The sequence below is a fragment of the Delphinapterus leucas genome, chromosome 17 (assembly GCF_059928025.1).
Source record: "Delphinapterus leucas isolate spDelLeu-1000000601 "Yukka" chromosome 17, BTC_Dleu_Yukka2, whole genome shotgun sequence".
Lineage (NCBI taxonomy): Eukaryota > Metazoa > Chordata > Mammalia > Artiodactyla > Monodontidae > Delphinapterus > Delphinapterus leucas.
The window spans coordinates 19,975,438-19,996,265 of record NC_143145.1 but is presented as its reverse complement, the minus strand read 5'-3'; the positions used below and the strand labels follow the sequence as shown (position 1 = coordinate 19,996,265).

The 20,828-nt window shown below is 41.2% G+C and overlaps 1 protein-coding gene across 1 annotated transcript in view; it reads right to left on the bottom strand.

The window, feature by feature from the left end:
- The window catches only part of SAMD12 (sterile alpha motif domain containing 12), a 412,832-nt gene that overhangs the window by 354,754 nt on the left and 37,250 nt on the right, over window positions 1–20,828 (bottom strand). The window contains exon 2 of the mRNA XM_022555569.2: window positions 19,991–20,169. Coding sequence (XP_022411277.1) covers window positions 19,991–20,169 — 179 coding nt within the window. The remainder of the gene's footprint in view (window positions 1–19,990; window positions 20,170–20,828) is intronic.

The following is a 20,828-nucleotide window of genomic DNA, read 5'->3' as shown; positions in this document are numbered from 1 at the left end:
CTTTGTTGAGGGAGGGCTCCTATAAATAATACATTTTTATTTTAAAACACAAATTGAATAAAACCTCAAGTGATCATATAAACTAATGCCATGTCATCAACTGTGAATTAAACTAGATACTATTCAGAAAGTTAGTGCTTTTTAACAATCCTCCTATGTATTTACGGTGAAATAGGGGTCAACATACTGCAACTCAAGCTGGGGAAGCATCCCCTCATTTGCTCAGGGCCTCACCTGTGGAATCACATGATCATATATTCTGTTACAATTTTTGAAATTTACTAGGGTAAAGTATCTCTTCCATAGTCACTTAAGATAACTGGCTCTTTCTGCTCTCACTCCCCTGTGTCACATCTTCCTCATGTTGGGCAGTGTTAGAAAATCCACAGACATTTTGGGGATCCAGCTAAGAAGAAGATGAGGCAGAACGAACTTAAGTTTGGGTTTAGTAAGAGGTATTTATACAGTCTATACAGTATTACATGGTTAACGTGATTCCATGTACAGCTAAGTTATTACTAGCTGTCTCAGTGTAGAATGACTTCTAAGAAAACTTCTACTATCCTCTCACTTGCATGGACTCAAGTCATTTGGAACCGGAAGTACACGAAGGAGCAGCAGCAAGCTTTGAAATGCAATGAAGGGGTGCTGGTCCCCTTCCTAGCAGGATGCTAGCCTTCAGAAAATTCTTCCCCTTTTTAGACATGGAAAGCTGAAAGCTGAGAATCTAGCTCTCACAGACACCAAGTCAAAAGAGACCTAGCTAACAGACTTGACAATATGACATAATTAGATCTTATTTTTTTTCTTGTTTGGGGGAATCTTAGGAAATAGATTTTATCATGATTCCTGTCTTAGGGCTCAAACCTATAGTATTACTACAACCAGTAAGTATGTTTGTATGACAGGTCACATGATACCAATTTCCAATATCCGAAATACCAAGAAATGTTGGTGAAACATACTAGAGGAAATATTGAATTATTTTTCTACTCTTGCTATAGAAAATATTATAAAATCAATGTTTTAGGGAGAGGCAGTCAATGAACAAGCAGTCAAAATATAAAGGGAAAAAAAGTATTATATATCAGTTAATAAAAACTTATTTTTCTAGATTTTGTGATGTTTGTGATATCTGTCAGCTCTGTCAAATTTGTAGTTTCTGTGATTTACTATCCTAAAATGATAATCATACTCTATGAATTTTTATATTTGAAATTTTATAGCGAAAGTTCCAAAACTATCTAAGCATCAGACCCCACAAAACCTACCCCAGGGACAAAAATAGAAGCAACTAGACTAAAAGTGAAAATTTAAGAACACATTTGATGAAACAGTGAGATTTAAGGTCTAATTTTAAGAAAAGTTAAACTTTTGATAATGCATAGCAAATAAAACCTTTTATTCATCCATTTGGTAAGAACAAATTGTTAGAAAAAGCAAATTTCTATATTTTAAGTTATATCTACCTTGTTCCTCTGTAGGATTAATTTAAAATAGGAATTAAACCATTTATAAATATCTCAAACTTTAACTCTGGGATTATAATAACCATCTTAAAACTGCCTTCTTTAATAAAAGAAGTCAAATATTAAGTTACAACTCTCAACCTGACTGGAAGTAAAAATAAATTGGTGTATTAAAGTTTATGGTTCATGGGACTATCTGATTAATAAATTTTGTTCAGCAAGCTATAAAATATTAAGCATAAATTCCTACTCAGTCTACAAATATAGAAATTGATACTCAGTACTCAAGTATAAAAGATGATTTAGAACAGTAATGTTAAGTAACGTAGGTATGCAGCATTTCTAAAAAGAAATACCTTCCTTAAAAATTACAAGACAGATGAGAAAGAGCTTGACTGCCATCTAATATAATATACATTAGATTTTTCCTCCTTGATTTTTATGTCAAAGGCTTACAAGTTGCCAAAGAAGGGATGCAGCCTTTCCTCTTTTATGTTCCTTTTGATGTAATTACAGTGGGTCCCAGGGGAACTGTCCACCAGGCATCTGGAAATGAAGGAAGCGGCCTCAGAAGAGAAGTCAGGCCTGCAGATCAGGACACTGCACGGACACTGCCAAGAGGGAAACTGTATGAAAACCAGAAAAGGGCTGATAACAACTTTGGAAATCACTATATTTGAGGGATAAAGTTAAAAAGTAAAAAAAAAAAAAAGATTGGTGTAATCGTGGTTGTTTTACAGAGGACACTGCTATATATGATTAGTCAGTAATATTTTATAGAAGGTGAAAATACCAAAAAATAAAAATAGAAAAGGATATACCTAAGGAAGCCAGTCACTTCCAGAGAACTCAAGGGTTTAAAAACACTAAGTTTAAAAGTGAGCAAACTTTCATAAGTTTGGTGGTGGATTCACCATTGCTAAATTTATTATTATTCACACATATATACTTTATATGCTATTGTATATTTATCAAATATTACATATATTTTTTAAAAGAGTAGAAATGCATGCCAGGTATCATTTTAAACAGCAGTAGAAGTTGCTATTCCCTTTTAAAAAATATTTTATTATTAAAAATTTTTAATGAGGCATAATTGATTTACAATATTATGTAAGTTTCAGGGTACAACATAATGATTCACAATTTTTAAAGATTATACTCCATTTATGGTTATTATAAAGTACTGGCTATATTCTCTGTGATGTACAATCTATCTTTGTAGTTCATTTTATACATAGTAGTTTGTACCTCTTAATCCCCTACCTCTATTTTGCCCCTCTCCTCACTGGTAACCACTAGACTGTGGTTTCTATGAGTCCTTTTCATTTTTGTTATATATATTCACTAGCTTGTTTTATTTTTTAGATTCCACATATAAGAGATAACATACAGTATTTGTCTTTCTCTGTCTGCTTATTTCACTTAGCATAATACCCTCCAAGTGCATCCATGTTGCTGCAAATTTCATTCCATTCTCATTAGCAGCCATCACCATCCAAGCCCAGAGCATAAGGCTTGAAGGCAATTTGAAGGCAATTTCCCGCCCTGCTCTAACCAAGGGATGGCTCCAAGAAGATCCTCTCCAGGAAGAAAGTGGAGAAACCCTTAAAATGATGAAAATAACCAACCCCTATACAACTCGAACTTTCTCATATTTTTCTTCCCTGAAATAAAATCTAAAAATGATCTGTGAACAAAGCAAACTTCTTTCCCATAAACATTTGGATTAAACATTTTCTTCCTTGGGTGCAAAAGATCTGACTCCTACTTGCATCTTTATAATTTATTTTTTCCAGGCTTCTGCAAGTCATCCCTCTTTTTTTTTAAATTTATTTTTTATACAGCAGGTTCTTATTAGTTATGTACTTTATACACATTAGTGTATACATGTCAATCCCAATCTCCCAGTTCATCCCACCACCACCACTGCCACACACACACCGCCACCCCCTTTCCCGCCTTGGTGTCTGTCCATACGTTTGTTCTCTACGTCTTTGTCTATTTCTGCCTTGCAAACCGGTTCATCTGTACCATTGTTCTAGATTCCATATATGTGTGTTAATATACGATATTTGTTTTTCTCTTTCCGACTTGCTTCACTCTGTATGACAGACTCTAGGTCCATCCACGTCTCTACAAATGACCTAATTTCATTCCTTTTTTATGGCTGGGTATTATTCCATTGTATATATGTACCACATCTTCTTTATCCATTCGTCTGTCGATGGGCATTTAGGTTGTTTCCATGACCTGGCTATTGTAAATAGAGCTGCAATGAACATTGGGGTGCATGTGTAATTTTGAATTATGGTTTTCTCAGTGTATATGCCCAGTAGTGGGATTGCTGGGTCGTATGGTAGTTCTATTTTCAGTTTTTTAAGGAACCTCCATACTGTTCTCCATAGTGGCTGTATCAATTTACATTCCCACCAACAGTGCAAGAGGGTTCCCTTTTCTCCACACCCTCTCCAGCATTTGTTGTTTGTAGATTTTCTGATGATGCCCATTCTAACCGGTGTGAGGTGATACCTCATTGTAGTTTTGATTTGCATTTCTCTAATAATTAGTGATGCTGAGCAGCTTTTCATGTACCTCTTGGCTATCTGTATGTCTTCTTTGGAGCATTCCTCTTCTTTGCCTATTAATTTTCTCACCAGTAAAACGAGAAGGCTGGATGATTCCTAACGTCCATGCTTATCATGACCACTCCTTTCCCCTATGTTTTCTGGATTTTCCATCAAGGCACACAAGCCTTCTGCTTCCTGAGAAAAAGCTGCAAATCTTGGGGTTCCACTGGGGACCATCCTCAACAAAATGGCAGAGCTGGCTAGCAACTGCCATGACTCACGGAAGTGCACTAATATGTACTGCTGTAAATAACTTCACTGTGCTAAACCCCAGATGTTGCTGATAAATATTAGCCAAGTAAGCCCAAGAGGGAAAGGAGTCATTGACGGAGAAGCACTTGGGTCTTAAAGTCGACGTGTAAGTGGTAAGAGACACAACCCATATTTGCATTCTGGAAGGAAGGAGAGGTCAGCGTCTCCAAAACTAAATAATTGCTTAAGCAATTACACACACACACAGGCACACACACAAATAACAATGGAGAAAACAACCTTCCTCTCTAAATTAAACCCAACAATGTAGACTGGTTACAAGTACTGAGCACTCTGTGATACATTCTAGAAAAAAACATGAGCTAAAGGAAATCACAGCATCAAAATGAGATGGGATCAGAAGCTAACTGCTGTCAATTACAGACAAACACAAAACGGGGCACTATAATGTCCTGACATTGGTAACAATTGCTGGGACCCCAGGGGAAAAGCTTTAAAATCTTCAAACAGCAGTTTAATTTTAGTTCAGTAGTTCAGAATGAAAAGGGCACTGATAAGCTCCATCTGTTGAGAAGAAAAGTCATGATTGATACTGAGTATTAGTTAAGCACACCCGTCTTTGTCAGGGGTTGCACTTGGCTTGAAGTTCAACAAGATGCCTGCCTGTGAGGAGCTTAGGTTTGGGGCAAACATTACTGCATTGTTCCCAGATGCCACCTGGATTAAACTGATTAGGCTCAACTTATGATGCAGTAGCAAACATTCCTCACACTCTTCGGACATAATGAAAGTTTATTTCTTGCTTATACAAAGTCAGTGCCAAGTCAGATCCTGGGCAATTGTCCTCTACATTGTGACTTGGTGATCAAAGTTCCTTTGACTCTGTGCTCTGCCATCTGAGCATGTGGCCGTCACACTCCCCAAAAAGGAAGAGGGAGTTGGAAGTTTTCACCAGGGTTTTTGCTGCCCCAGCCTGTCAGGGCAGCGTGTTTCTCTCACAGGCCACCATCTAGAACTAGGCATTCTGGGAGATTGGGAAGTGCAGTCTTCCAGGAGCCCAGGAGGAGAGAAGTGGATGCTGGTGAACACAAGGGACAACTATGATGACAGCACTAATAAACAGCAGAGACACCCTCATATCCCTAGAGGAAATTAATAAGGCTTCAAAGCTTAAAAAGTATCAGCTACTCGTCCCGACAACCCTACTCCTCCCCTTTCCCAAACGGCCATGCAATGCACTGGCCTCTTTTCACCAAATGTGTAACACAGTTAACAGCAGGCAAATATGATTGTCAGCTGCAGGGCGGGGAGGGGGGGGTAAAAAAAAATTAGGCTGAAAAGAAAAAAGTTAAGATGAGCTATTTCTACCCAAGTGCTTTCATGCTATGTCATTACCCTCCAAACTGAACAGCCTAGTCCTTAGGTCAAAGTTCAATGATAACATGGCAAGGATAACCAAGTAGTAGCAGCAGCAGCAGAGGCAGGGAAACCAGAGATACAACCTCCTAGAGGTAAGGACCAATGACAAAAATCCCTTGGTTTCTACATATTTTATACCCCCCCTCACCAACACACACACACACACACACATAGGTACACACCACAGCGTGACAGATGTGACCGCTGATCTATAGCTGTAGCCGAGACCTCCCTTGGAAACCTGGATTCGAAAGTTTAATGGCTTACTTGACACTTTCTCTGGGATGTAACTCAGAAGTCATAAAATACGGTCAAAATGAAACTTCTGATTTCACCTCAAATCTTCCCCTTTCAACATCCTCCCCTCCTTGCCATTTTTCTCCATCTTACTAAATAACACCAATGTACAGGTATCTGCTCAAACCAGGGACTTCACAGTCATCCTCGATTCCTCCCTTTGCCTCCTGGGTTACACCTAATCACATCTTACCACTTCTGCCTTCAAAATAAACTTCGGGTTTGCCCACTTCTCTCCACTTCTACTGGTATCACCCTGGCCCAAGACGCCATCTCTCACCTCCATCAGCTCCAGTATCCACTTCCTAGTCTCCCTGTTTCTCCTCCTGCTTGCTTCTAACAAACCCTCTCCTCCTGCTTGCTTCTAACAAACCCTCTGAGAAGCAGCTAGGATCTTCTCTTTGTAAGCCCCTCCCCTGTGTGAAACCTTCCATGGATTTCTCCATTGAACTAAGCAGAAAATTCAGGCAAAACCACAGGATCTCTCCAATATCATCTTGAGCCATTTGTACACTTGCAACATTGGTCTCTATCCATTCCTCAGCAGGAGATGTTCTTCCCTACCTCAGGGCCCTTGCACAAGCTGTCCCATCTTTTGGCAAGGCTGCTCCTTTCTAACATGGAGATTTCATTTCAGAAAGCAGCCTTCCCTCTCCAATCCTCTACTCCAACTTTATTTTCTACCTCAGTTTCTCAGGCTGTGGTAGGTTTCCTTCCAAATATATATTAGAACTTGTATCATAGCACATATTTGAGACCCAGTTTCTACTTCTGTCTTATTCAATAAAGGTATCACCAGAGAAGGGCTCTAACAGATACTTTGAATGCTGAATGATATGTGCATTTTAAGGAGATAAAAGCCATTCTCACTAAATAAGACAGGGTTAACTATACTTTTTATACTATGTCAGCGTCCTGTACCCTGAAGGTCACAAACTCAACTCCCTATAAGAAGCCTAGCAGGAAACACCATGAGTGAAGAGGGCCAGGCATAGACCGAACCTGAGTGGAGAGACTGCTCATCTAAAAGGGGCAGCTGCTGACAACTCCAGCTGGTACCAATTTAGGCTTATCATTCCCAGATTTTTAACAAATTTCAAGTGAAGTGGGAAATCTGAAGCATTTAAATGAAGAACTTCAGGGGTTTTCCACTGCTGAAGAATTAATTTAAACCTTAAGTTCGTGTGGGCAAACAAAACGTGTTGGTAGACCCAATAGGGCTGCAGGCAGCCAATTCGAAACCTCTGCTGGAAAAAAAAAAAAGCATTTTCTCTAATCCATCTTGCCAAAATATTTTCTGACAGTAATGATGATATTAAGAACAATGATAGTAGCAAACTTAACCGCATGCTTACTATATGCCAGGAGTCTTTTTGAGCGCTTAGTGTATAAATTCCAATGATACTAGCAACCACCCACTGAGGTACATACTATGATTACCCCTACAGATGAAGACACTGAGACAGAGGAAGGGCAAGAAATTAGCCCCAGGTTATACAGCTAGCATGTAGCAGGGTAGAATAGGGACTACACCCTAGGTCCCAGAGTCTATGTTCTTTACTGTTATGTAAAGAGCAATCAGAATAGTGAAAGTGCGTATCCTCTATAAAACGTTCTGCCTGATAACAAATCCAAGCTTTGATGCCTTTCTCTCTTCTGTTTGTTTGTTACAGCTCTGGCTACCTCCAAGAAGTGACTACTATCCAGGCGTGTATAGCGTTAACCCTTTTCTGTCTATTTAGCACAACAGGAGAAAAGGCTGGTATCAGATTTCTCCCCAAAACCAGATTACACAATGGGCAAGTCAGACATGAAAGCATTTAGGAGCTAAACTGCTTAATTACATAAAGAACAGGGAGGCAATGAGGTTCAGCTTTGGTTGTGGCATTTGGCCAAAATTCCGGTAGGATTTGGCTTCAGCCTTGGTTTTTGGCAGGCCAAGTAGCCAAATGCCATTTCAGCTCTATTTTTGGCAACTTGACCTTGTGCACAATTAATGACCATTCGATCACGTAGGTTACTTACACATCTGATCATCATAGCACTGCTAGTAACACAGATAGGGATGTTTCTTTGGGCTTACTAGTGCTATGTGAAAATTCCCTTTCCAATAAAAGGAGGCGTTTTACATGCAACTTGGAAAACCTCCTGGTTTTTCTATTAAAAGTTTATCAGTCAGGTGAAAATTAAATGCACATTGATTACAAGAATTCATTTAAACAACAAATAATTGTGCCCCTATGAAGTGCCAAGCATGGTTAGTAGTCTTAGGGATAGATCAAAAAACAAATCAGGTCCCTGCCCTCACACAGTTTACACTCAGATGGATGACATAAAATAATAATACACGCAATAGATAAGGAGATGATACACTGTTTCAGAAAGTGATGGGTATGTTGAGTGGGAATAACAAAAGAGCTGGGGATCAGAGGCACTGGGAAAGAGGTCATTATTTAAATATTGATACAACAGCCCAGTAAACCTCCCTGAGGTTATGTGTGAGCAAAGATTTTAAGAAGATGAAGGAGTGAGCCTTGTGCATCCTGAGAAAAAGACATCGCAGGCAGAGGGAACGGGCAGTACAAGGGCTCTGAGGTGGGAAGATACCTGGTTTAATCCAGGAGCAGCCTAAACATGGAAGAGTATAGCAGCAGATGACACGAGTGACTTGCCAGGGAACAGCTCATGCTGGGTCCCAGAGGGCACCAAAGGACTTTGGCTTTTAATTTGAGGAAAATGGGGAGCGATGAGAGGAGTCTGAGCAAAGGAACAACATGATCTGACGGACACATTCACAAGATCATTCTGGCTGAATTGAAAATCATGTTTTACAATGAGTATTGTGAAAACATCTTTGAAGAAAGAAAACCACAGGGATGGCAACAAAATTCAGCTTGATCTTGAGAATTTTTAAAAAGCATCTTCTTTAAGTACAGCCCAGGGATTTCGCTGGTGGTGCAGTGGTTAAGAATCCGCCTGCCAATGCAGGGGACGCAGGTTCGAGCCCTGGTCTGGGAAGATCCCACATGCCGCAGAGCAACTAAGCCCATGCTCCACAACTACTGAGCTTGTGTGCCACAACTACTGAAGCCTGCGCACCTAGAGCCTGTGCTCCGCAGCAAGAGAAGCCACCGCAATGAGAAGCCCCTGCACTGCAACAAAGAGTAGCCGCCACTTGCCACAACTAGAGAAAGCCCGTGCGCAGCAATGAAGACCCAATGCAGTCAAAAAAAAAAAATAAACTTATTAAAAAATACAGCCCAAAGCTTTAGTTTATGGGATTGTTTCAATGAAATTGCCTCATGAGCTTCAACTAAGATGGCAAGTCCAAGAGTTGAAGTCTTTATTTCAGTCAGTTATCATCGGAGAGGATGAAGGCTTAATGACTTGGGAATATCACCATTAGCACGATCCTGTAGTGGCAGAGCTGGACCAAAATGTATGTTGCTCCTTCACTGACCTCAGTTGAAAGGGTATATTTTCAGTATCATAAATGTGCAATATAAAAACCACAGAAGCCGACAGCTCTGAGGAATTATTACACTGCACTACAATGCCAATTTAAAAAAAAAATCTGCTTGGTATAACTTTAAGTTGTAATAAATAGGTATTCTTACTAATATTTCAGGTTTATCCTTGTATGACAGACATTTCTTCTATGATGATAATATTCCACTTCAGCCAAATAGTGACTGAACACTCTGCCATTTGGCCAAAATGCACATTTGGTATATATTCTGGACCAAATGTTTGGGGCCCCTCCCAAATTCGTACATTGAAGCCCTAACCCTCAATGTGGTGATATTTGGAGATAGGGCCTTTGGGAGATGCTTAGATTTAGATAAGGTCATGAGGGTGCGGCCCCATGATAGGAATAGTGTCCTTTTAAGAAGGGGAAGAGAGACTAGAACTCACTTTCTCTCCACCATGTGAGGACACAGGCAGAAGGTTTCCATCAGCAAGTCAGCAAGAGGGCCCTTGCCAGGAACCACATTGGATGGTACCTTGATCTTGGACTCCCCAGCCTCCAGAACTGTAAGAAATACATGTCTATTATTGAAGCTACCTAATCTATGGAGTTTTGTTACAGCAGCTCAAGCAGACTAATAGATACGTATGGTCACATGTGAAAGCAACATTTGAAAACTATTTCTAATTCATAAAAACCGTGGCAATAATGTTTTAGGTGTTGCTTGGTACCCGGTGGTCTGATTTTCAATTGAAGTCATTTAAGCAGAAGCTGCTGCTTTCTATTACCTTCAAGTTTTGACTTCAAAGAAATGGGACAGAAATCAGGGTAGTCAGCTAATGCTTACGCTGAGGACGCTGAAGAGCTGTGGGTGGGGGTGAAGGAACCTCGCCATCTGAAATCTTGGCCAACCCTGGAGGTAGCAGAGAGATCACTGGTCCTCAACTGCAGGTTGGAGACTCTTGGCCTAAGTGAAGTTTGCCTACCACAGACTACAAATAGGTATTTGCCTAGTCTAAGGGACAACCTAGACTTTGAGGATGAAGGGTAATGGAGTAGCTACGGAAGTATCCCTTGCTCATCCTGTGGACAATGTTCCACTTGCACCCACCGTCCAGAAAAGCATTCCCTGCCACTGACAATTGTTACAAGATCCAGCAAGATGTATCCTCCTGCTTGCTTGTAGAGAGGTTAAAGATAAAGAAATAACTATGAGGCAAAAGAAAGGAAGACCCAGAGGCAAGGGACTTCTGGATCACATCAACTAATTTCACTTATCAAATCAAAAGTGTATTCTTTATGATGTGCTGCACCCTGTAGCAGGCACTGATGCTGTAGCAGTGAACAAGGTAGTCAAGATCACTGCTCTCAAGGAGTTTACATTTTACTGGAGACACAGAAAATAAATAGGATGATTTCAGACAGGAAGAAGCTCTACGGAGGACAAACAGTGATGTCAGAAAGTGTGACTGGAGTGGTCAGGCGTCTCTGCAGAGGGACATTTGACTGAGACCTACGTGATAAGGAACCAGTGGTGCAATGATCAAGGGGGCAAATATAGGCAGACTGGATGGCAAGTATGAATGCGCTCAAGAGAGCATGACCTTGGTATATTCGAGAAACAGAAAGTCAGGTATGTCTGGAGCTCAGACAGCCAGAGGAAGCCTGATATGAGGTGGGATTAGGGAGGTCAAGCACGGCCGAAATATCTTGGGTTCTTACCATGGGAATGAGGTCTGGATTTTTACTTTAAGTGCTAGGAAAAACCATTAAGGATGCTAAGCTGGTGAGTGGTATCCTTTGATTCAAGACCACCGGGTGAAGAATGAGTCACAGGAGGGCAAGAGTGAAGTGGAAGCCGGTTAAGAGATGATGAGGTCGACCCGGGTGATAGCAGTGGAGGTGGAACACGTGTGGATTTCAGAATATGCAGTGGGGGTAGAATGACTGAACACGATGTGCTTATGAATAATTGATCTCTAAACAACAGAACTGGCTGTGCAATTCGCATTTTTTTTTTACATAATGGAATACTCTATTTTTCTCAATGTATAAGTGATGCCAGGACAGTTTAAAATGCTGTATTACTTATTACCATGTTTTTTTCCCTTTACAGCTATTAACTTTTGGCAATTTATATCCAAACAGAACATAAGCAGTAGCCATTTGTATATTTAGAGAGAAGAAAGAAGAGAAAGCAAGGTGTTTTTAAAAAATGATTCCAAGTACCCTGTCTACCTCTCACCCTCCCCCAACATTGCTCCAGAATGATGGGTGTGCAGTGTCTGAAGCTGAGCGGCTCAGCTCCTCCCATCGGCTGAGGCACAGCTGAGCCAATGTGGAGCAGTGAAGATGTGCACCTAAACCACAGGTCCCCCTGTAAGCATCTCAGTGAAATGCATCCACTTCCTCAAAGTCACGTGGGGACTGCAACATCCACCATGCAGAGCCATTTACTATCTGGCCCTTGACAGCAAAAGTTTGCACACCCCTGTTCTCAATGGTCACCTGAGTGCAAGTATTCATAGTTCAACAGCAACTATGACATAGGATACCAGGGAAAGCAAAGATACACTTAAAAATCTTAATAATATGGATTTTATAAAACGTTTTAGCATCTGGTGTGTATGTAGAGAGAAAGAGGGTGACACTATATGCTCAGAGATGGTGCGTGTCTGTTGAACGACAGTGCCCCTCACCAGGAGCTAGCATCAGCCTTCTAGCTGTGTGTGCAAAGGCCCAACCCTGCTTTCTTCCACCACCTTCTGCTGTTCACCTTACTCGGCCTCAAGCTTCTCTCTCAAGTTCTACTTTATCTGCTTCTTGAGTTCTTCACTCAGCTGAGTTGACCAGGGCTTTTAGATATGCCTTTTCCAGCATCACCCATCAAGGACTGGGAGTCTTTTTAACACAGCTACAGAAGAAGCTCACTGCTGTCCTGTGTGCCACCTATGTCTGTCTCTTTCTTTGGTATAAATTATACCCTTGCCTTTATACAGATACATACAATTCTGAAATCTCTTAATCAGTTCTGACTGTTATGATTCTAACTGCTTCCATGGTTGAAAGGTTTACATATTATCTCCAGCATTTCAGGCTGGAAAAGAAACGCATTTGGGCAGAGTGCTACCAGACGAGCCACCCTTAGAACTCAAATGCCCTTTCTTCCAGAAGCCTATCTTTGCTGTGTCAAAACTGTCGATGGAATTGTAACTGGGCTCTGATCCACCCACTGATAGGGGTTCCACCTCCCCTGATGCAACTTTCCATTTTGCATCCCCAAACGGCATGTACTACAGTCTTTGTACACAAGAAAAGGAAGATTAACCAAATGGCTGCAGGCTCTTGTTGTTTTGTATAAGATTTGTCAGCACAACAGAGTGGAAAGCAGTGGCCATGGGTCAGAATTACTATGTTTTAGGCTAGGCTATGCCACTACTAGCTTCAAGATTTTGGAGAAGCCATATAGTCTCATCCTCACCTATGAAATAAATCAGGTAGTCAGATGTTCCCTAAGGTTCCTTCTTGGTTGATTGTACCATGAAACGATGGCTCAAATACATGCTCTATTGTTACACTTTTCAGAGCTCAACACTTTGGTAATAAATGCTTACCTTTTCAAATATGGGTTAACTGTAGTTTCTTTCTTTCCAAGTGCCCAGTGCATATATGGGGTGGGTTGAGGGGAGCTGGAACTCACATAGCATGAAGTCATTCTGGCTTGTCTCTCTTATTCTGACCCCTGACAATTCTTAACTAAGGATGTGCTCATTATGTTTCCCATGCATTATGTCCTTTCCTATCATTGGTGACATTATATTGGGTTGGCAGCTTCTATTGGAGGCACTCTTGATCCCCAAGCCAAGAAATACAGAGAGCCAAGAATTAGATCATTCTATCCCCAAATTGCTACAGACCTTCTCAGAGGCAGCTGAGCCGTGTAATTTGATCAAGGTTAAGTACAATCCACCCTTCATCTTTAACCCAAGTCAAAATCCTTTGAACTTTCCATTTCAATCCCAGATTACTGCTTCCTGCCCACTCTTACAAACGTCCACCAGCGGCTCTCCAGTCAACTCTTATTTATCCACCTGTGGCTTATCCAAAGCACCAGGCTTTCTCCTCCTCCTGCCTCCAGCACAAAATTCCAGGCCAGCTCCTTTAACTCAGTGCCAAAGAAACACAAACTGAATCTAATATTAGCCTAATGAGAAAAGGCTATCTGCTGCCAAAGATTCACAGAATGCATCCCAAAGCCAAATGCACGCAATTAGTCACTGTTTTGGGTGCTGGCGCTGCATTTCCCTTATGTAATACAGCAATAAAGATCTGCTGTGTTTCTATCCAAGAAAGGAAGAATACAGGCAGCGTTTTAACCTCTTCTTTCGCCTAGTTGGCCAGATTCTCAGTATATCAGGTTATATTTTCTTTTCAAATAAATAAATCATTTGTACATTTAATGTTAAAAGGAGTGAAAAAAAATCATGGTTTCAGGGTCATTATACTTAGATGTGAATTTTATCTTCCTCCAATTTTTAGCCAGAAACTAAGTTTTGGCAAGCCATTCAAATTCTTTGTTTTCTCAGCTGCAAAACAGATTTTATAAATAAAAAGGGGGCAGTGACACCTATAAGAGCGACACACAAAAAGCCACCAAGACTCTTGATCATTACTGATTCACCACTTTACAGGCTCTGGTGAATTAGCATTGCTGTCAAGAAAAAATAAAGATTAACCTTATGAAAGCCTTCTTTCATAGGCATGAAAACACAGGGTAAGTTTCCTCATAAGCACCTAGAAAAGCAAGTCTAGAAGTGAAGAGTTTCTAGTTTCCCAATGCTGTATTTAGGCCACTTGTGAGGACACATTCCAGAGTTCCAAGGTGAACAGCCAGGATACTGTTTGCTGATGGGCTGATCTTATTCCATAGCCTGAGTTGCCATGGAAACTCAAATTCCAACCATCAGAGCATTTAGGGATATCACTTTCAAAACAGACTCCCCTTTCCACATTTTTCTCATGATTGAAGCACATGTCCCCCCAGGCCCAAGGACAAGGGTGAGATCACACAATTCCATCTTTTCATCTTACTCACTCCTATACCCAGAAAACTTCAATGGCTTCCACAAACCAGAGCAGCCTGTCCAACAGAACTTTCTGTGATGTTCTATGTCTGTGCTATCCAAGACAGTAATCCCTAGACACATGGAGAACACTTGAAATTTTGCTGGTGTGACCAAGGAAACAATTTTTCATTTTATTCATTTATTTTTATTTTTTTTGCTGTACGCGGGCCTCTCACTGTTGTGGTCTCTCTCGTTGTGGAGCACAGGCTCTGGACGCACAAGCTCAGCAGCCATGGCTCATGGGCCCAGCCGCTCCGCGGCATGTGGGATCTTCCCGGACCGGGGCACGAACCTGCGTCCCCTGCATCGGCAGGCGGACTCTCAACCACTGCACCACCAGGGAAGCCCCATTTTATTCATTTTTAATGGATTTAATAGCCACACATGGCTAGTGGCTACCATAGTGGATGGTGCAGATATAAAATAAATCTACGCTCCTAACATTCAAATCCCATACGACTGGGCCCCAACCTACTGTTCCAACCTCATCTTCCACAACACAAACCTGGACTCAAGGAGACTGTTGCCGAGAGCACCTGAGGATGTCTGTGGCCACACCACTGCTAAGGACGTCTTCCATTCTTACTACTGCATATCTGAATGTTACCCATATTTCACAGCATAGGTGCATTTCTTCCTCTCCTGGAGTACCTACCCTCTGGCAGCCCCATGCCTACTGCTCTGGAAGGAAGGGTTCATTAACCTCAGGCCTGTCCGGGAAGGACCCCAGGGGCTCCCAGCGCTGCTTCCTTGAAAACTGTTATGTGGACCACACCTGGTCTTCAGGACCTGTGAGATGGCCTTGGGCCCACATGACTCAAATGGTAAAAAGAATGGTGGGAAAGAGGCTGTGCCTTCTGTGAGTCAAGGAAACTCATCCTCACCTCGGCTCTCATCTGTGGCAGTGGTAGGTGCCCCTGTGTGGGTGAAGGAACAGAAGCAGCTGTGTACCTTCATACCTTCTGGCCCTCCCGATGAGATGAAATGCTGTACATACTATCTCTTGCCTGGTATCCACCTGTAAAGCTAAGTCAACATAGTTTTTGCATTTTGAACTTATAACTGCAGCTGTGGTATGGCATGCATACTCTCTGAATTCCTAAGTCCTCACTGGCATTTAGCACTCCCAATGGTAAATAGCTTTTGCAAATCCACAATTCAATTGAATCTGTTTCTTTTTTTTTTTTTCCCAACTAGACTCTATGCTACCTAATAATAAGGATTGAAAGTGAGCTTGGGGGTCCAGCTCCCTGGCGGTCCAGCGGTTAAGACTCTGTGCTTCCACTGCAGGGGGGGCACGGGTTTGATCTCTGGTTGGGGAACTAAGATCCCTCATGCCATGCGGTGCAGCCAAAAAAAAAAAAAACACCACAAAAAAACAAAACAAAGTAAGCTTGGTTCTCTATTGATTTCTCTTTTGTCTATAAGAGCTGATGGCAACTCATAGGACTGATAACCTCTTTCTGGAATCAGGGCCCTAGTCTTTAGAGTAACTGGGGCCAAGGGTGCCAAATCACATTTAAGATAAAGAAACAAAAAGGATGATTGTTCCAAAGATATGTAGTGATAGAGATATTTTTTAATTATGAAAGCAATGTAAATTTCAGGGTCAAGACGGTAGATTAAACTTGTGCTATACAATCCCCTCTCAGGCTCTAAAAACTTAAAGATACTAGAAAATATATTTTTAAATTTATATAAGGCCAAAGAGACATCTCTAGGTGCCAGGAGCCCACAGCAATGAGGAGGACTGAAGCACAGTATGCCTGCTGGAGATCTGGAACAGGGATTGGTTTCAAAGTCCAACTTGGCCAGACCAAAAGTGGCAGAACCTACAGGCGTGATAGCACGCTGGAACCAGGTTCCTGTGTGAAGCCTGCAGATGGTACATCTGGGGGGACTTGATTCGTGTAGTGAGTCAGCAAAGAGAACATCAAATTGAAACGTAATTAAACACCTGGTCAAAGCTGTTACATCCCAAAAAGTTCAGGAAGAGACAAACACAAAAGCACCTCATCAGTGCTTGCTTCAGCAGCACAAAGACTACAAAAGCACCTCATCAAATGGCCTCCACAACCCAAGGCATGCTTAGTCCCCAAGATAACTCCCCCTTGGCAAATAACCAGCAAGAATTAGGAGCCACGGGAGGAAAGACAGCACCCTCAAAGGCAGAATACAGACTCAACAAACAGGAAAAGTCATGGATGAGCTGCTTAAGTTAATGGGGCAATCTGAAAAGGGCTTTAAAAGAAATATGCGTGAAAGGGTACATATCTTTAAAAAAAAACAAAAAAACTCAAGTGCAGAAAAAGAAAGTTTTCCCCATAATCTCAGCTCCAGATGTAAACTGCTGCTCAAACTATGGAATGAACTCTTTCAGACTCGGTTATGCCTTTTTACAGAGAAAAGATATTTTTACGAAAATGGGAATGTTTTACAGTGTGCAGTAACTTGCCCTTCTCCCTCCTCTCCCCACTCTAAAATAGCAGCGTACTCATTTTCCCACATAAACACTGCTACAGACGAATGTCTGTGTCTCCCTAAAATTCACATGCTGAAACCTAACCCCCAATATGATAGTATTAGAAGGAGGGGCCTTTGGGAGGTGCTTAGGTGATGAGGGTGGAGCCCTCATGAATGGGATTAGTGCACTTGTAAAAGAGACTCCAGAGAGATTCCTGGTCCCTTTCCACCATGTGAGGACAGTGTGATGATGACTGTCTATGAACCAGGAAGCAGGCTGTCATCAGATACTCAATCTGGTGGCACCTCGATCCTGAGCTTCCCAGCCTTCATAACTGTGAGAAATAAATTTCTATTGTTTATAAGTCACCTAGTTTAAGGTATTTTTATAGCAGCCTGAATAGACTAAGATAAATACACATAGGTCTCCCTCACCCTTATAAAGGGAGAACTCTATTCCATTCCACGAACACACAGTTTCTTGAGCCAATGTCCTATGAAAGGACATTGTTTTCATATTATAAACATTGCTAGAGTGACCATTCTCCTGCAGCCATCTTTGCACATCTGGATGATTATTTCCTTGGGACAAGTTCCTAGAGAGGGAATTACTGGCTCAAAACTTATACACATTTAAAATGTTGATAACTCTATCAGACTGTCCTCCAGAAAATCTGTACCAACTTACACTACTGAGTGGCTTTAAGTGCGTGCATTTCTAGCCAGAGGTTTTTTAGGGTAAGTTTAGAGTAGGTCAAGTTACCAGAGGTTCAATTATTTACCCAAGGAAAAAGGATGACTCACAACTCCAATAACCCTCTAAGTGCACCAGGAGGGCACATTTCAATGTGTCTGTACATGCACAGAACATGTTCACATTGTCTGTGGCTCAGAATCTCCAGGGTATGTGACACTGCAGGTCTGCAGTAATCAAGCTCTTTTTATTTTGTCCCCCCAGCAACCACCATTGTCATCAAGTCCTGCATGAAAAAATAAATACTTTGTAACAAGAGCTCCTCGTCTGTTCCCTCCTAAACATGTCAATGTGAAGACATTCAGAATCCCCTCTCAACCCTGTTTGGGGGTTTCATTGTAGGTGATCTGGACAAACTCAGATGAGTGTGGTTTCCAGCTGTAGGCTATTCCTGAGGAAAGGTTCATTATGGACAACTACATTCTCAGTGAAGTAGGTTTTTAGCAAAGCAAACGTAAAATGATCTAGAGGCAAAGGCAGGTGCTACTGACATGAAAATTCAGGGTTTACTACAATTGCACACATTCCAAATAATTCAGAAGTTATCAAATCCTGTCAGGTTTGAATCAAACTTCTTATATCACCAATCTGTTGTGCAAATAAAAGAGAATCTGGACATGTTGAAAGGTGAATTAAATCAGGCAAATGTCAATAACTTGTTTTCTTTTTCTCCACTCTAATTTTTAATATTTTAAGCATCTCTTTGAAAAGATCCTACTCAGACAAACCATTTATCTTCCTAGTTAAAGAAGACCCTTAAGACATTTTTTTCTCACTCTTTCAAGATGGCACCACTGGCTGATCGGATTTAGATGTCATAATAGGGCTCACTTATTCCCAACTCCTTTTAAAGATCAAACCTCAATAATCAACCAGTTTCCTATAAGGTGCAATTTCTCTCAGCTACAATATCTAGTGCAAAATATCTGCAATATCTTCCTTGCTAATCGTTCTCCACTCCCTACAACACAGACACGCAGACACTCATTATGTCATCAGTTTTTAATTATCCACACTAAAGAAGGGAAGGAGCCATGGTAATTATTCAAAACTATAGATAAAGAAGAAAAATTCACATCTGATTTTGGAAGGCATTTTTTGGGGGGAGTGGTAGTTATTGTATGACAGCCAAGTGACTTTTCTACTTAAGGTTTTTCTTGGATGATTGCAACATTTGCTTTCCAAGGCATGCGCATATTCATCCACTCAACAAACATTTGAAAGGAAATTCCTTTGAAGGAAATGCACGAGGGAGAAATCAAATAACCACACGAAGATTAGTCCTCTCAGTTTCCAAGGGGCAAACTAAGATACATCTCCAACAAGACCATCTTCACTGACTGCAGACAAAAACCCATATAGTGCCAGTTCCATTGCAGAAAACCTCTGAAAGACGCTGCTCTTACTAAAGAATCATCCATCCTCCCAGTTTACCAAGGTGTGTTTTATACCAACATCTAGGCTAAAAGACTAAAAGAACAAAGTATCCTGCAACAAAATAAAACAATTACACCTTTCATTAATTAGGGTCTTGTTTACTATTGTCTACCTCATAGAATTGTTACAGGGAGACAATAAGCCAGTATATCAAGAGTCCTTCAAACAGTACCTGGCATGTATGTATATATTTAATAAAATATTACTTGTTATTGTGATTGTCAGCAAAAAGCCCCCTCATACTCATGCAGCCAACTGGGCCTTTTACAAGACACTTCCACACACATAATATTATTTCATCTGTTCAACCTAATGGATGGAGGATGGAGTTTTTCTGATAACCCATTCTACAGGTAAAAAATCTGAGGCTTGAAAAGTCACAGGACTTGTCCAATATCATAAAATGATAAATCTGAGCCTGGCAAACAAATCTTTCAGCTTTAATTCCAAGGCACTCTTCCCTGTAGCTCATTCTATACCATCCTCAGAGCCTCATGCGATGAAACTGACCACAAACGTGTTTCAGTTTCACTCTAAAGGGTATGCGGTCAATATTTTCATTTCTCATTACCTGCAATCAAGGAGCAGTGTTTCTTTAACTGAAGATACAACGCTAATTAACGAAAGCACCATCAGTTCTTATCTGGGGCTGGACCACGAAATAGCAAAGCTGCAGCTTCAGAATCTCCTTAACTTACTGGATTATTACCTACCTTAGCCGTCTCGGCTTCTGCCTGCAGTCGCTTGGGGGTTCCTTTTTGGTCAAGCACCTTCTGGAAATTTTTGTTTTTAATAGAGTGAGAATCAACACCTTCACCTTCAATTTGCAGTTTAATACCTTCAGCACGGGCAGGGTGATCAATACCCCGTGGATTCAAACCGCAGTGCAGAGCTAGGAAAGAGCAAAAAATCTAAACTCAGAAAACAGATCCTATAAATAAAGGAGGTGTCCATGAAAGACAATATTTCATCTGGCCTATATGGGAAGATACAAGGAATCTCCAAGTTGAGAGGTGAGGGTCAGAATTATGGGAAATTATGTGGTTAAGAGGGAGCACGGTATGGTGGGAAATCCTGAGCTTTGAAGTCAGGAAGACTAGAGTACAAATCCAGGAACCATCAGTTCCAAGTTGTTTGACCTTGAGCAAGCAGCTAATCCTCACATTACAGACGACAACACCAAATCAGGCAACTTGGGTACTGCCTTCCACACATGCAATCATTTCAACCCCTGCAGTTCAGTGTGTATCTCTGCTTCCACCTGGAAAACTGCTCATTCCCTCCCATTTCTGAATCTTCTCTATTCTTCAAGCATCCACTCAAGTCCACCCTCTTGCAGTCATTCAGCAAATATTTACTGAGCACTTACTATGTGCCGTTCCTGGACCAGGTCCTGCAAGCACGGATTTATATACGACAGATGTTAGCTTCAAAGAACTCACAATCCGATAGAAGAGGCAGACAAGAAACAAAAGAACTAGTGGTTTTAAAACAGTTACTACTCCTCCATGAAAGAAGGAAAGGTCAGAGTGGAGGGTTTAAGGGAGCTCA